A 16,437-nucleotide genomic window follows, 5' to 3' on the forward strand; every position below is an offset into this window, starting at 1 on the left:
GGGCGCCTGTAGTCCCAGCTACTCGGGAGGCTGAGGCAGGAGAATGGCGTAAACCCGGGAGGCGGAGCTTGCAGTGAGCTGAGATCCGGCCACAGCACTCCAGCCCGGGCTACAGAGCGAGACTCCGAAAAAAAAAAAGAGAGAGAGAGAGAGAGAGAGAGAGAGAGAGAGAGAGAGAGAGAGAGAGAGAAAGAAAAGAAAGAAAGAGAAAAAAAGAAAAGAAAGAGTGAAGACAGGGGTTGGTGGGTGTCCTTGAGCCCTCAGGAATGAGATGGCGGCTCTCTGGAAGCTGAGTGCCCTTTGCAGTGCCCAAGGAAGCCAAGCTCTGTTGCTGCAAACCCCAGTGTTCAGACCCGCTCATATCTCAGCATTTCTTCAGGACCGACCTACCCCAGACTGGTGTGGAGTGCAGCACATTCACTTATCACTGAGCCACCATTCTGGTTCCAAGACTGCATCTCTCCACTGGACTAGTGAGAGGGTTGTCAGTGTTTTGCTCCTGAGTCGGCTTCTGGCTGCTTATTTGAATCCTTGCTCTGCGATGGACTGGACTACTCCCTGGCTGCAACCCTCACTCTTCACGGTCGCTGGGGCTTTGAACAAGTTGTTACTATGTTCATGGGGACGTCTCGCAGAAAGCTGCCAGGCAGAGCTTTTGGCAATTTCAGTTTTAAATTTTGCTGGGCTTTGCTATTTCAACCATCACGATGTGGACATCTGCAAAACTGTTGCCATGCTGTGGAAGCTCTGACCTTTCTGACTTAATACTTTGAAGAATTGATGTATGCTTCTTTTCCTCTGTGTTGTCATGCCCTTCAACTCACAATCAGGAAGAAATAACAGATGAGTCCATTGGTGGACAGCCTTCTTCTCTGAATCACAAGATTATTTTCAGAATTTAATCTTTAAGGAAAAGGTTTGAGAGGAATTTTGTCTAAGAAGTTGTGAGACTGAGTTCTGTATTCTGGTGAGTTAATGGGGTTGACTCCCAGCTTCTCAAAAGACTCATAGTATAACAAAACATGATATATGAGCCTTTAAATTTATCAATCTCTTAAAGAGAATCCAGCTTTATTACTATTAATATATGATCAAACTTCTTTATTTGCCCTGGGAGTAGTGGACAAAGGGAAATACTCATAATTCATGAATAAAAACTTTGCAGAAACTTAGATAGTGTTTAATTTTTTGAAACTTCCTTCTCTATTCAGTAGATACCACCTACTGATGGTTGCATATACTAGGGAAATTTTAAAATTAGGAAATGCTGACATCTCACATTATCAATTTCTAAGTCTTAGGAAAAATAGCTTGGAGTGCTTCTGAATATAGAGAGGTTCCATTTAAGGGCAAGGTTCACCTTGTAGATGTATCAAACTATTACAAAGTATAAACTGAGACAATCCTCAAATTTGTTCTACTTGTTCTAAAACAATCTGTCCACAAATATAAAACCATAAGTAATAAATTGTTATGTTCACACTATGGGAATCTCTAATGTGAAAATGTATTCTATGAAAATAATTTTGAAAAAAAATAAAATGTATAATTAAAAAATAAAATATGAAGATAATTCATGGAAAGAAGTAAATTCACATTTTTCTGTCATAATTGAGATTTTATTGGCCGACGATCAATACAGACATTTCAATTTGTACACAGTTCTTAACATACATACTAGAAATCTAAAAGGCCATGTATTGTAAAAGTTATTCCAGTGATTTTCCAGCTTAAAATTTGGGAGCAAATTTTCCTTAAGAGGCTATCAAGTACCAATGTCTCCACGTTGATAAGCTGTTACATGCGTCCCACCAATTCACAACTGAATAGCATATACACTACATATTCAAGTGTGTGGCACCTCCCCGCAACCTCGCTCCCGCTCTCACTATGTGATGTGCCCGCTCCCACTTCACCTTCCACCAGGAGTAAAAGCTCCCTGAGGCCTCTCCAGAAGCCTAGCTGATGCTGGTGCCATGCTTGTACAGCCTGCAGAACTATGAGTCAATGAAGTCTCTTTTCTTTATAAATTACCCAGTCTCAGGTATTTCTTTATAGCAATGCAAGAATGGCCTAATGCAGGCTAAAATTGCTTGGTCATATGGAAACCCTGTGTTTAGCCATTGTGCACTGTTGTCCACAGTGGCTGCACCACTTCACATCCCCACCAGTAGTGGATGAGGGTTTCAGTTTCTCCACATCCTCACTACCACTTGTTATTTTCTGTTTTTTTGATGATACCCATCCTAGGAGGTGTGAAGTTGAAGGATGGACAATTCTTGACTTCAAATTCTGGGACCATTTCATTTTACACCCTATGTGTCACTATTCTCTGTTAACAGGTGTGAAAATGGAGGCACAAACTAATTCCCTGCTCAAGATCTTAAATGTTTTAGTGATGGAGCCGGTGTCTGCCTTGTAGACTAATCTTTCTACCAGGCTGTTGTGAAGTCTGTGGCCATTCTAGTCAGAAATCCAGAATGTGTATAAGTCTGTTTAAATATAGGGCTGATCTCAGGGGCTAATTGTGATGGCTGCTGGGAGTATGAAATATTATCTATCTTTTCTCCAATTACTTTCTTAATGTGGTATATTCTTGTTCTGCTCCATGTTATCAGAATCTGAAACAGGTGTCCTCATTATCTGTGGTGTTCTTCTTGTCTTCTGCTAGACTTCAAATGCTTCAAGGGCAGCAATCATGTCCTTGTTCCCTCGGTATTTACAGTGCTGGGCACACTGCCTGGCATGTGGTGGGCCCTCAAGTAATGTTTGATGAATTAAATTGGATAAATCAGTCAGACATGTTAGAGAGTGAGTTTTTTATAATTCAGCTCTTCCAGAGAAAAAGATGAGACATAAATGGTAGCTGGTAAAAGAAGCCATTTTTCTTTGTTATGTATCACAATTTATTAATAATAACAGAACTAAGTTCAGGGCTTGGATGTATAAATTGGCTAGCTAAGGCAAAATGCACATCAACATGCTGACTGAACTGAGGCGTGCTGGCATATGATACTTTAGTCCACTTATAATTAATAAATGATGCAATTGTCCTGAACTATTCCTAGCCTCAAACTTCAAATTTTCCAAATATCTAAAATACACACTGGATCTTTCTCATTATGTTTATTATTGAATTTTTTGTAAAAAATTAAAATATGTAGAAGTATACGGTGAGAAGTATAAATCCCCCTTCGTCTCTCCCCACACTCCTACACTGAATAGAACACTGAACTCTAAATTCCAAGGGCCACAGACATTTTGGAACTCTGTTTGGAAGAGTAAAGGATATGCTGGCCTTTCCTGGATTGACTTTCCTTTAACAGGAAACACAAAAGTAACCATCTTCAAATTCTGAATAAAGCAAATGGTCACTGAATCAAAGAACTTTTTCTCAAGAGACATCTTTTGCCATGGGTAGATAATAAGTGTTGTGATTCAGTCTCAGCTAATCATGTAGAGTAGAAGCTCTCATTAATGATTTCTTTTCAGACAGGCTACCATTTGTACACAAGGTACAATCCCACACACTTGTAAATGACAAAACACACAAACATGCATTTTTCTTCTCATCTAAAAAAGAAAAAGATTTCTCTCTCCAGGCATTTCCCCATTTCTCTGCTTTTCTTTACATCAGAATTCCTCAAATGAGATGTCTTCACTCAAATTTCTCTCCTATTCTCTTCAACTCTAATATGGTTTTTTGCCGCACACTCTAAGAAATGACTCTTGCAAAGACCTCCACCTTGTTACCTTGTTAGCCTTGTGAAATCCAATGGTCCATTCTCGTCCCTTTTCACTCACCTTCTCAGCAGCATGTGGCACCAGTGGACTCTCCTCCTCTTGGTGGCACTGACTGTGCTGGTTTCTAAGACACCACAGTCTCCTGGCCTCACTCCCACCTCACAGGTCTCTCCTCCTCAGTGGCCATTGCTGGTTGCTCCTCTTCTCCTCCACTTTCAAGATGGGGTGACCCTCCAATAGGTCCTGGGAAATTCTTCTCCATCCACACTCACTCCTTTCTCAGTGGAGGCTAGGCTCTCTGACTCTATAGACAGTGTGCCATCTACATGCTGATAATTCCCAGTCCATGTTTGTAGCTCAGGCATCTCCCTAATCCAGCCACCTTACTCTATAGCTCTGTTCACATGTCTAGCAGACGTCTCAGACACAACCCATCCTCTCCATCTTCCCCTCCACACCTGCTTCAGCTTCAGACATCCCCATTTTATTTCATGGCAACTCCACCTTCCCAGTAGCTCAGATCAAAAATTCTGAAGTCTTCTTTGACTCCTCTCTTGGATACTGCACACCAAATCTGCAAGAGATCTCTACCTGTCTTAATTTCAAAACATCAGAATTCACTCACCTCCCACTGCCCCACAGATCCAAGCCACCATCCTCTCCAGCCTGAATCACTGCAATTTCCTCCTAATCTTCCGACTTTCATCCTGGTTCCTGTTCAATCTGTTCCCCACAGTCACCAAAGTGATCCCATTCAAGCACATCAGATCATGTCACTCCCCCTCTCATGACCTACATGACTCCTTATCTCACTTAAGGTAAGGGGCAGAGTCCATACAGTGACCCACAGGCCCTCACAGTTTTGTCCCCCACTATTTTTCTAACCTCATTTCCTTCTGTGCTTCCCTCACTCACTTCTTTCCAACTACGCTAGTCTTCCAGCCCTTTTCCAGATATCTTCATGGCTAACACTCTCACCCTCCTTCAAGTCTTTGCTAAAGTGCCACCTTCTCACAATGCACGTATACCCAATTTACACTCCCTACCTCCAACCGTCAACTTTTTTATATCATTTTCTAATATATTATATATCTTATTTATCATATTGATAATTATTACTTAATTCTGTCTCCTCCCACTAGAATGTAAGTTCCATAAGGGCAGAGATTTTTGTCCGTTTTGCTCACTGATGTATTCCCAGTATCTAGGTGTTTAAAAAATATTTTACAAAATGAATGAATAAATTATAAACCCCATAACTCTACCAGCTCTGAAAGTCTGTGCCTTAAGCAGGCAGTTTCCCTCCCCCTTGCACACATTTTATTTTTCCATGAATTATCACAGTGAACACACCTCCTAAACTACTGCTATGTCAAGAAATAGATGGCTACCAGAGTAGCAAATGATACCCTTTGCTTCTTATCCTTGACATCTAGCATTACACCAGGCATCTAATAGGCATTCAATAAATGTCTGTGTAATTAACCAATTAATTAATATGATTCCAGCCATTTTTCTCAATAGCTGATTCACTACTCTGGTGCCCTGGAAAGAGCACAGCAAATTCAAAACCAAATGCGTGTAACAGCACACATTGCCCTTTCGGAAACTCTCAATTCACTGAATTATGCAGATTTTCCAAATGTTGACACATTTCACTATACGATATTTTAAAAGTCATATTTGTTAATATTACCACCATCTCATCAGGAAAATCTTTAAGTGTTGGAAAGAGATCAAGCTTGTGATAGCAGACACGTTTCCCCAAAATTCTTTCTCTTGAAAGCTCTAATTATATCATTAGCAACAAAAATTATCAGTTAACTTATTTAAGGTATCGAGTTCATTTCATTCACATTTGAGAAAATGTCCACCAAATGTCCATGTCCGAATAATCATTCCTCATCAGCATTCTTTCAAGTAAAAACAGTATTCCAAGAAAAGAGACAGATCAGTTCACAACTCAGTTGCTCTAGTGCTTTTCCTCAAGACAGCCCTTGTACAGCCGAAGTGCCTTATGCATGCTTTGCATACTTTCCATACCACAGTGAATATTAAAAAGACATTTACAACATGATCAAGATTATTAAATTTAAATTATTTGACTGCTTTTACTGCTTCGTCAAGGACATTCTTGCATAAAACTGGGTTTTGTTCCGGTTTTTTCTTTTGAAAGTGCCTGACAATGAAGAATATGATGACTACTAGCACAGTTTGGTGTTACTGCTCTGATTCCCACTAAGGCACCCAAAGTTTTACCCTTCATTGCCTTTGTACAATCGGTGTAAATGTCGACACATGGTGGGGTTTGGCAGGGGAAAGCAACATATTAGTGTTGTTATGAAAATAGTTTTGACCTCATAACTTGTCTCAGGACCCCCTAGGAGTCCACAGACCATACTTTGAGAACTGCTGGCTTATGACATTGCAACGGCTCATTCACATTACAATAAATTAAAATTTTTCCCAAGAATGTAAAGAAATCACTGCATACATAATTATTAACATTCATATTTCACAGCTAAAACAATCTTGGAAAAAATTATTAGAACAAAGTTGGTGGACTCATTTCAAAAGTTTCTACAAAGCTTCAGTAATCAAGACAGTGTGGTACTGGCATAGACATATGCATATATATTATAGAACTGAGAGGCCAGAAATAAACTCTAACCTTTAATTTTCAACAAAGGGGCCAAGGCAATTCCACAGGGAAAGAATAGTCTTTTCAAAAAACAATGCTGGACAGCTGAATATTCACATGCAAAAGAATGAAGTTGGATTCCACATCAGCCATACACAAAAATTAACTCAAACTATATGAGAAATTTAACTTTAAAAAAAGGCCTAAAGGTAAAAACAAAATAGAACTATAACAATCTTAGAAGAAAATGTAGGAGTAAATCTTTATGATGTTGGATTAGTTAATAATTTTTTAGACATCACACCAAAGGCAAAAGGGATTAAAAAGATTAAGTTGTAAGTCATTAAAATTAGAAATGTGCTTCGAAAGATATCATCAAGAAAAAAAAGACAACCCACAGACTTAAAGAAAATATTTGCAAATCATATGTCTGATAACAAATTGGTACCCAGAATGTTTAAAGGACACTTATACCTCAATAATAAAAGACAACCCAATTTTAAAAGAGCAAATAGCTTGAATAGACATTTTGCCAAAGAAGATATATGAGTGGCAAGTAGGTACATGAAAAGAAACTCAACATCATTCATCATTAGGGAAATACAAGTCAAAACCACAATGAGATGCTATTTCACACCCACTAAAATAGTGATTTTTTAAAAAATATATTGAAATGATGTAAAGAAATTAGAACCTTTGTACATTGTTGGTGGAAATATAAATTGATACAGCCACTTTGGAAAACAGTTTAGAAGTTTCTCAAAATGTTAAATATACAGTTACCATATGACCAAGCAATTCCACTCTTAGGTATAGACCCAACAGAAATCAGAACATATGTCCACATAAAGATTTGTACATAAATGTTCACGGAAGCATTATTCATAATAGCTAAAAAGGGGAAACAACCCAAATGTCCATCAACCAATGAATGGACAAATACAATGTGCTATATCCATATGACGGATTATTTGGCAATAAAAAGGAATGAAGTACTGATACATGTTATGCTGTAGATGAAACTCAAAAGCATTATGCTAAGAGAACAAAGTCAGTCACAAAAGACCACATACTGTATGGTTCATTTATAAGAAATGTCCAGAATAAGCAAATTCCATAGAGACAGAAAGTAGATTGCAGGTTGCCTAAAGAGGGTGACTGCTAATGGATACAAGGCTTCTTCGGGGATAATGAAGATGTTCTAGAATTAGATTATGGTGATGGCTGCACGACTCTGCAAATATACTAAAATCCATTGACTCATACACTCTAAATGGGTGACCTTTATGGTGTGTGAATTATGTCTCATAAAGTTGTTAGAAGTCAACATAAATGGAAGAAGAGCAACCATTCACATAAAAATAAACAAAATTGTCAATGGTTTATTTAAGAATTTTTCAGTAGGTGTAGTTAATTACAATTTGACTTTTTTAAGTCTGCACTAAAATTACTCACCAAAACCAATAGCAGGGTACCTTATTGCTATTACTGAAAATGATGAACCTTTGATACACTTGTAATATCTGAGAAAAAGAAACACAGGGGTCTCAGCAGGGCTTCCTTCTAAGGTCACTTGATTTCTAAAGAAGTAACCACTAGGTTTGAAGTCATCAGAGTGTTAACTATGGGGATGGTTGGTTCAGTACCCAACATCCTGACAGCACATCTGACCATTTGTATTGTATTGGAGACCACATCCTCAGCTCAGAAAGAGAGCTGAACTCATTTCTGATAGAAAGCACACTGCATACTGTTCCTCCAGGGACTGAGGTTGACTCTTGTTAGAGCGAGACATTCCCCAACATTGGAACAAAAATGACTCCCACTTCTTTTCTCAGCTAAACCTGTTCAGAAGAAAGAAAGAAAGAAAGAAAGAAAGAAAGAAAGAAAGAAAGAAAGAAAGAAAGAAAGAAAGAAAGAAAGAAAGAAAGAAAGAAAGGAAGGGAGGGTGGGAGGGAAACTCAGAGATACTTTCAGTATCTAAAGTTGTGAAACTAGACAATCAGGAATGCACAATCAGAGAGCTGGAAATGGCCAAGAGCCCCTACCCGCTCCAGCCCATGTCCCCACACCTGCCATAGACCAGACAGGAGCACAATAAACACTCACCACAAAGTGGGGAAGGAAAATCCAGGCAGGAGCCTCTATGTAAACAAATCTCCCTCCTGTCCTCACCTTGCACTTGGCCTGCTAATTCTTATATAACCCAAAGAGACAGCTAGAAAGAAGTTTGATTGGTGACCAATTTTGAGGACTTTTATTAAAACTCTAATTTAAGTCTTCAAGAGTTTCCAGTCATGGATACTGTAGATAATATTGCAGATGATGAAAGCATCTTCAAAATCTTAGCTGAGACACTTTACAGTCTTCCCTGGTGTACTCTGATGGCAACAAAGTCCCTTGCCCCCCTCCCACCATGTAGAATTCCAGCACCCCCCTCAGCAGTCCTAGCAAAGGAAAACATGCCTGCTGACAGTGAGCCATCATCCACCATTCTCACTTATTTGGATTTGGTTTCCTAATGCTAAACTTTGAAATTTGAAAAAAAAAAAAAAGAAAGAAAGAAAGAAAGGAAACCACATCCTTTTACTCTCAGTATATAGATAGAGGCAGTTAAGAACTGAAAGCAGATTTTCAGGTTGATTGATGTGGGACAGCAGTCACAATGAGGAACTCCTATAGATTTCTGGCATCCTCTCTCTCAGTTGTCGTTTTTCTTGTGCTAATTCCTGAAGGTAAGACTGATTCTTCTCATTTCCATTATGACCACGAAGCAAAATGGAGCAGACTTTCAATGAACTTTTGGTAATATTACATTCCTATACTGAAAGAAGATGTTTTCCCCCAGGTCTTAAAATGTTTAGCCAGGCACAATGGCACATGCCTGTAGTCCCAGCTACTAGGAAGCCTGAGGTGGAAGGATCGCTTGAGCGCAGGAGTTTGAGTCCAGGCAGGGCAACGTAGTGAGACCCTGTCTCTATTTTTTTTAAAATAGCATTCTTTCTTGGATTTTAAATATTTCTGTATTTTAGAAGAAAAAAACATCTTTTCTTCTCACAATTATTTTGCAAAAGATAGCAGAACCACCAATGCTTATCGCTGCCAATTTGTAACTTGAAAACTGCCAAAAAAGACAACGTAAAAATGAGTGAACAAAACTCTCGTGTTAGTACAACAAATAGTACCTTCCAGGAAAGGAATAGTGGCAACGTAGTCAACTCAGCCTTTCCTACTGCAGAAAATACATAGATCGTTTAAAGAAAACTAAGACAAATCTGACCTAGACAGCAAAAGTGAATCAGGAATTATTAGAATTTTTATACTTATTTCTCTGGTCTAGAGACTCTTTGGCAATACATTAAGACATTAGGCCAGTTCCCTCGTTAACCCTTTGGGAGTGCTATAATATTTTTTATTAAGCTAATTTTTTGTCTACCAAATGGTAATCAATATTTCTGCTTTTGCATGAGTTGTGCATGCATGGGTTAAAATGCTGTATAATTCATGGTATCACCGCTGAAAGGGTGACAGCTCTTGGGGAGCTCCAGATTTCCCTTGAACAGCCTACTAGGAAGTGAGGACTACTCTCGAGCTATAGCAATATGGAGCCAGCCATGGTTTTTCCCATGATTCATCAGCTTTTGGAAGCAGGGACTTACGTAATAACTTGCCTTGCCAGGAATTCCCAAAGAACTCTGGTTTATCATGCACCTACATATGAGAAGACTTTGGGAGCTGAGGCGGGTGGTTCACAAGGTCAAGAGATTGAGACCATCTTGGCCAACATGGTGAAACCTTGTCTCCACTAAAAACACAAAAATTAGCTGGGCATGGTGGTGCGTGCCTGTAATCCCAGCTACTCGGGAGGCTGAGGCAGGAGAATCACTTGAACCAGAGAGTCAGAGGTTGCAATGAGCTGAGATCGCACCACTTCACTCCAGCCTGGTGACAGAGCAGGGCTCTGTTCCCCGCTCCAAAAAAAAAAAAAAAAAAAAAAAAAAAAAAGATAGAGAGAGAAGAAATATCAAAATAACAAGACTGCAGGACATTTGGGGCAAAGATTGGCTATGTTATAAGCAGGGCGTAGTATGACTATATTCAGGCATGTTAAATTTTCCATAACAGAAAAAAACAGGGCAGATAAATCCAGCCATATCTTTTCTTCAAAGGAAACAACAAAAGCAAACTGCTGTGTTCCTCTTTGTTTCCTGTGTTCAGAGAGGGCAGTGTGGGCCCATATAAGGAACAGACACAGCAAAGCAAGGCACGGTTGAAATCTATCTGTACATGAATCATCCTAGGAAAATTGGGATTGGGTGAAGTTCTCTTGTTTCTATAAGCTCCTTACCCTTTTATTTCTAGAGCCTAGAATTTCTTCCTCCCAGTTCCCTTTTTAAAAGCAGAGACCTCTGCTTTTTCAAATCACACTAGCCACATTTCATGTGGTCGCTCTCCTCCTTGCTCTCACCCTCATAAAATCTTAGGAAAGGCTTCTATAGCTGCCATTAATACTTGCCTGTGAATTTGGCAATGACTTAGTCCTAATTATGGAATAAGAGGCACTGTGCCCTATTCAAGAAACCATGAGTCTTAGCAAAAGTATTTTGGGAGAATCCAAGAACATCTGGTGCAGGAGGTGGAGAGCTCAGAGTGTATCACTGAGACATAAGGTGCTCTATCTATCAGCATGTATGGTTTGCCTTGTGTTTAGCTCTCACTGTTCCCTAACAATGGGTCTCTACTTCTACACTATCATCATTAAGGAAATGTCACTTAGGCAGAATTCTCGGCATATAGTATCTTCTCTCCTCTCTTCCATATCTCATTGGAAAATACCTTAGATTAAACCACATGGTTTGGTCTAGAGATGGAAAGGGAGGTGTAATCGATGTTATTTTCTTAACTTATGAGTGAGAACAGTGCAATTTAATAACCAAAACTCTCATAATGACCAAAGGACTGAGGGGTAGGGTCACAGCTAAATGATGCTAATATCGGTTCATAAGCTGTGTTTTTGCAATGGCTTGGGGTTAAAAGGGAAGTTATGAGGCTTCTAAAAGTCTTATCTATTTCCCCAAAATTAATACTTAGCCAAAAAGGGTGGAAGTACTTGAGGTTGTCACTACCACTGGCATCTCCTGCAGCAACTGTTGATGGTAAAGACCAAGGCACAGCTTTCTGCCCTGGGGCCTGAGGTTGCTGGTTTGTGACTTCTAGCCTAATGATCCTGGAACAGTCAATGGCCTGGCTTCTATGTGTGGAAGAGCAGGACCCTAAAGTCCAACAGGAATAGGATTTGTATCAGATGTCTACGGGTGTACATAGAGTAAAAGCAGGGGGAAATGCTCTCATCCAGACTTCCTCTCTGAGCGCAAAAAGTATCACTGGTCTTAGAAACATGACTTTGTGTAGAGCTCTTTGGGGTGAACACCAGTCTAATTTGTCTTTTCCCTTGAACAGATGTCTGTGAAGAAATTATTGGAGGAAATGAAGTAACTCCTCATTCAAGACCCTACATGGTCCTACTTAGTCTTGAGAGAAAATCCATCTGTGCTGGGGCTTTGATTGCAAAAGACTGGGTGTTGACTGCAGCTCACTGTAACTTGTAAGTGCCTGGGTTTTTAAACAAATGTTTGTAAAGATACTCTAATTTGGGGAAACATTAATAAAAAGAGCAGACCAGGCACAGTGGCTCACGCCTGTAATCCCAGCACTTTGGGAGGCCAAGGCAGGTAGATCACATGAGGTCAGGAGTTTGAGACTAGCCTGGCCAACATGGTGAAACCCCATCTCTACTAAAAATACAAAATTAGCCAGGCATGGTGGTGCATGTCTATAATCCCAGCTACTTTGGAGGCTGAGGCAGGAGAATTGCTTGAACCTAGGAGGCGGAGGTTGCAGTGAACCGAGATTGTGCCATTGCACTCCAGCCTGGGCAACAAGAGTGAGACTCCATCTCAAAATAAAATAAAATAAATAAAATAAAATAAAATAAATAGTAGATCCCACTAAAGCCATGGGAGGTTCACATGTATCTTCACGTCGCTTAAGTCTTTGGGCACTTGCTTAAGCCTAAAAGGAAGTTAAGCCCAGACTTGCCACAAAGAATCAGGCAATGAGGAAGTAGCATCCACAAGCTCTTTCTGTAGATCTCCACTGAGCCATTGGGTACAGGTGCTGCAGAGCTTTGCTTCTCTCATGACTGCATGCCCAGGTAGAATTAGCCTCAGCATGGAAGGCTGAAACTTTCAGTGCCCCCTCAGAGCCCTGAGTGCAACCATCAAGTACAGAAATCTTGTGTTCAATGCCTTCCTGTATGCCTCCGTGAATTCCTCTCACATCTTTGGCCACCTCTTCACTCCTCTCGACCGCTACATTCAAACCTCTTCCCAGGCCTGGTCTTTTCCTACTCTGTAAATCAAGCCTGTAAACCTAGTCCATTCAATATGATAGCCACTAGCTAGAGGTAGCTATGTAAATTTCAATCAATTAAAGTTAAATAAAATATCAAATTAGTTCCTTGATCGCACCAGCCACATTTCAAGTCCTCAGTAGCCACATGTGGCTAGTGCAGATTCATAGAACATTTCATCATAAAAATATGTTCTACTGGAAAGCACTGTTCTAAGGTCTTTTCTTTTTTTTGTTTATTATTTACTTTTATTGACATATAATAGTTGCACATATGTTGGGGGTACATGTGATCGTTTAAGTGAGACTAATCTAAGGTGATGTAATGGAAAAGAGGCAGTGTGCATAATCTGGTTGGTGTAGTTTATACTAGGTTGTGAATGATGATAGCCTTAACCATCAGTTCATCAGAAAGCATTTTGATTTTGATAACCAAAATGAATCTTTAAGAGAACAAAAAGACTCCTGAACCCCTCCTTCAGACCACCATCCGTTCAACACACTCAATGCCATGCAAATAGGGTCCTCCATGGGGCAATCTGTTTCTGAAAGTTTTCCCATTTGAGTTTGTTGTTTTCTTGAAAAGACCCCTTCAGTGCATTACTTTACAACTATTGGCTGCTTTTTGCTTCTGTCCCTGGACTACTGAGATCTTTGCTTCCCATCACAGCTAATAAGTAATTCTCCATCACAGCTAAATAAGGCAGGGGTAGAGGGGCAGACAAGCACAAGGCTTGGCTTTGCTGCCATGGAATTCTCTTTTCAATGAACCTAGTTTACCTTTTTATAAACAAGCTGGTGATGATGATGACGATGAATTCATAAACATTCTTTTATTCATAAACATTATTTTATTCTTTAAAGCACACATTTTCTTTCTGAGCCACAAAGATGTCTCCCCACCTCCATACTTACAAATGGGACAATGAAACTGATCAGCATATATGCTCAATTGCTAATACAAAGAAGAAATCCAGTAAATAATGTTGTATCTGTTCTCAGGAACAAAAGGTCCCAGGTCATTCTTGGGGCTCACTCAATAACCAGGAAAGAGCAAGAAAAACAGATAATGCGTGTTAAGAAAGAGTTTCCCTATCCATGCTACGACCCAGCCACACACGAAGGTGATCTCAAACTTTTACGGGTATGTATCTTTGATTATCTTCTCAAAAGTCATAGAACCTTCTACAATCTGGCCACCAACATGAAAACATTTCCTTGGTGCCACTGTTGTAAAAACTTACATAAAGAGGATCCTGAAAATTTGGACTATAATTTAAGTTAAAATGTAAATATCTTATCCCATTAACACTTTATGTTTTCTTCCAACAGCTGAAGGAAAAGCAAAATTAACAAATATGTGACTATCCTTCATCTGCCTAAAAAGGGGGATGACGTGAAACCAGGAACCATGTGCCAAGTTGCAGGTTGGGGGAGGATTCACAATAATGCATCTCAGTCCGATACGCTGAGAGAAGTCAATATCACCATCATAGACAGAAAAATCTGCAATGATCCAAATCACTATAATTTTAACCCTGTGATTGGAATGAATATGGTTTGTGCCAGAAGCCTCCGAGGTGGAAAAGACTCGTACAATGTAAGTAAAATAAGATCCCACATTTAGCTATTGAAGTCAGTCATGCAGACAGAGAAAATGTAACATCATGCTTTGTTTTGTCATAGCACTGGCTTCTACAGGATCCTAGAGTTTCTTGAAATAAGTTTAATAAAACCCCAGTCAAATACATGAATGTGCTCAGCTCAAGTGGGTCACTAATCAAAAATAAGAAGCTCACTGCTAGTGCATGGTGTGCATGCACTACATCTTTTGGCTTTTACAAAATTACTAGGAAGCAATGTTCGGTCTCATTTTTCATATTAACATACAGAGATCTAAACTTGAAGATATACAACACTTAGGAGAGCTGAAGTCAAGGTTCCTCAAGGCCATTCAGTACGCTTTCCCCGTGTCAGTACATTCCCTCTCCTTCTCCACTACGTTCCTCTGCCATTTAACATCAGCATGTCTGAAATGTCTGTCAAGCCTGGCTGAATATTTCCAGCCAGACCCTATAGCTTCCCAGAGCTTAGTTTAATCTCCAGTAAACATGCTGTTCAATGTTCAAAGCATGACTCATACCAGAAAATGTGTAAGCTTCCATCCTAGAACCCCCTGAGAAGGGGTGGGACAGGGCCATGCTTAAAGACAAGAATAGAAGAAACATTTCACAGATTTTTAAACTGAGTACTAGCTTGCATTTCTCATTTGTCCCAAAGACCTTACAGAGTCTTACCTGAAGAAGGGTATGCAGTATGCATAGTTTGGGAGTTACCAGAGATTGAGAAATCCAAAGTTCTCTGTCCTTCTCTAGATCTATGTCTTGCCTTCAGAACCAAAGCTAGTCAAATCCCAGGAAAAGAAAACATTTGTCTTTAGTACCTGTCCACTTTCCCTTCTCTGCCCTAGTTCCCCCATTCCATCCCTTGTCCACCATGCTGGGCTCCCAGGAACCCAGGACCTTCATACTTTTGGAACCCACATGCAGCATCCTAAGGCCACGGCAGCATACTAAGATGCTAGTTCCCATCCCACCAGCCACCCGCCACCACCGAAGCTTGGCAATCCTTCCCTGTTCTCTCAACACCCCGAAATTGGCTATTGATGAATTAAACCTAAAGGACTAATTCTGCAAATGCCATTACTGTAACAGGCAGGGGAACTATACATGTCCAGAGAGGATCCCAGGTTCTAACATGGTTCTTTATTTCATATCTCTATAAGGCCAACTTTTGCCTGAAAGGGACTGATTTGGTTTTGTTTCTTTTGGAAGGCAATTATCTGCTAGAAGAACCAGAAAACATAGTTTTTATTCTTTGCTTCAATGTACCATCTGCATTTGACTCTTTTGCCCCTTGAGTTATTAAGCATTTTGAGAAAATGACAAATAAACAGGAGACTTTCCTTTCCAAAAGCAGAGCAACAGTCTCAAAATTAGCTGATAACATGTGCAAGTTTCATTTTGATTTTCACTGGCTCATAAATAAACCAAGTGAACCAATTCAAAAATACTGAACTATTTCCAAACATTTTAATTTTTAAGCACTATCTTCAATGAGGTCAAGGTTGGTCTTAACTCCATATTAAATGCTGCAGAATTTCTTCCATTTCACTAGTAGTAATGCCGAACACTGACCCCTCTTGTTTTCCTCCAGGGAGATTCTGGAAGCCCTTTGTTGTGCAACGGTGTTTTCCGAGGGGTCACTTCCTTTGGCCTTGAAAATAAATGTGGACACCCTGGTGGACCTGGTGTCTATATTCTTCTCTCAAAGAAACACCTCAGCTGGATAATTATGACTATCAAGGGGGCAGTTTAAATAACTGTTTCATTTCATTTACTGTGGCTTCTTAATGTTTTCACAAATAAAATCAATTTGCATGACTGTACCTGTTTCTCTCTTGTAAACTTAGTGGGCAGATCCGCACCAGCAAAGTGAAGCAGAGTTATATGGGAGCCTTGTAGATAATGCAAGGGGGAGGGATTATGTGATCAATGTCACCAGAGTCATTTATGCATCAAGTGACATGGGAATGCTTCCTGAATTATTCATCTCTCTGTCTCAGTGGAATCCAGCAAGAA

The 16,437-nt window shown here is 39.8% G+C and overlaps 1 protein-coding gene and 1 pseudogene across 1 annotated transcript; both read left to right on the forward strand.

Moving 5' to 3' along the window:
• The first annotated feature begins 271 nt into the window (after positions 1–271).
• Positions 272–811, forward strand: LOC108530975 (succinate dehydrogenase [ubiquinone] cytochrome b small subunit, mitochondrial pseudogene; annotated as a pseudogene).
• An 8,206-nt stretch (positions 812–9,017) lies between these two features.
• On the forward strand, positions 9,018–16,244 carry GZMA (granzyme A). The gene is made up of 5 exons (XM_017874184.1): positions 9,018–9,120; positions 11,846–11,990; positions 13,799–13,946; positions 14,133–14,396; positions 16,013–16,244. Exons 1-5 carry the CDS (start codon positions 9,051–9,053, stop codon positions 16,172–16,174), a joined length of 789 nt encoding a protein of 262 aa, XP_017729673.1. The 5' UTR covers positions 9,018–9,050; the 3' UTR covers positions 16,175–16,244.
• Positions 16,245–16,437: the final 193 nt, after the last annotated feature.

Source organism: Rhinopithecus bieti, unplaced genomic scaffold (genome assembly GCF_001698545.2).
Source record: "Rhinopithecus bieti isolate Rb0 unplaced genomic scaffold, ASM169854v2 scaffold_6513, whole genome shotgun sequence".
NCBI lineage: Eukaryota > Metazoa > Chordata > Mammalia > Primates > Cercopithecidae > Rhinopithecus > Rhinopithecus bieti.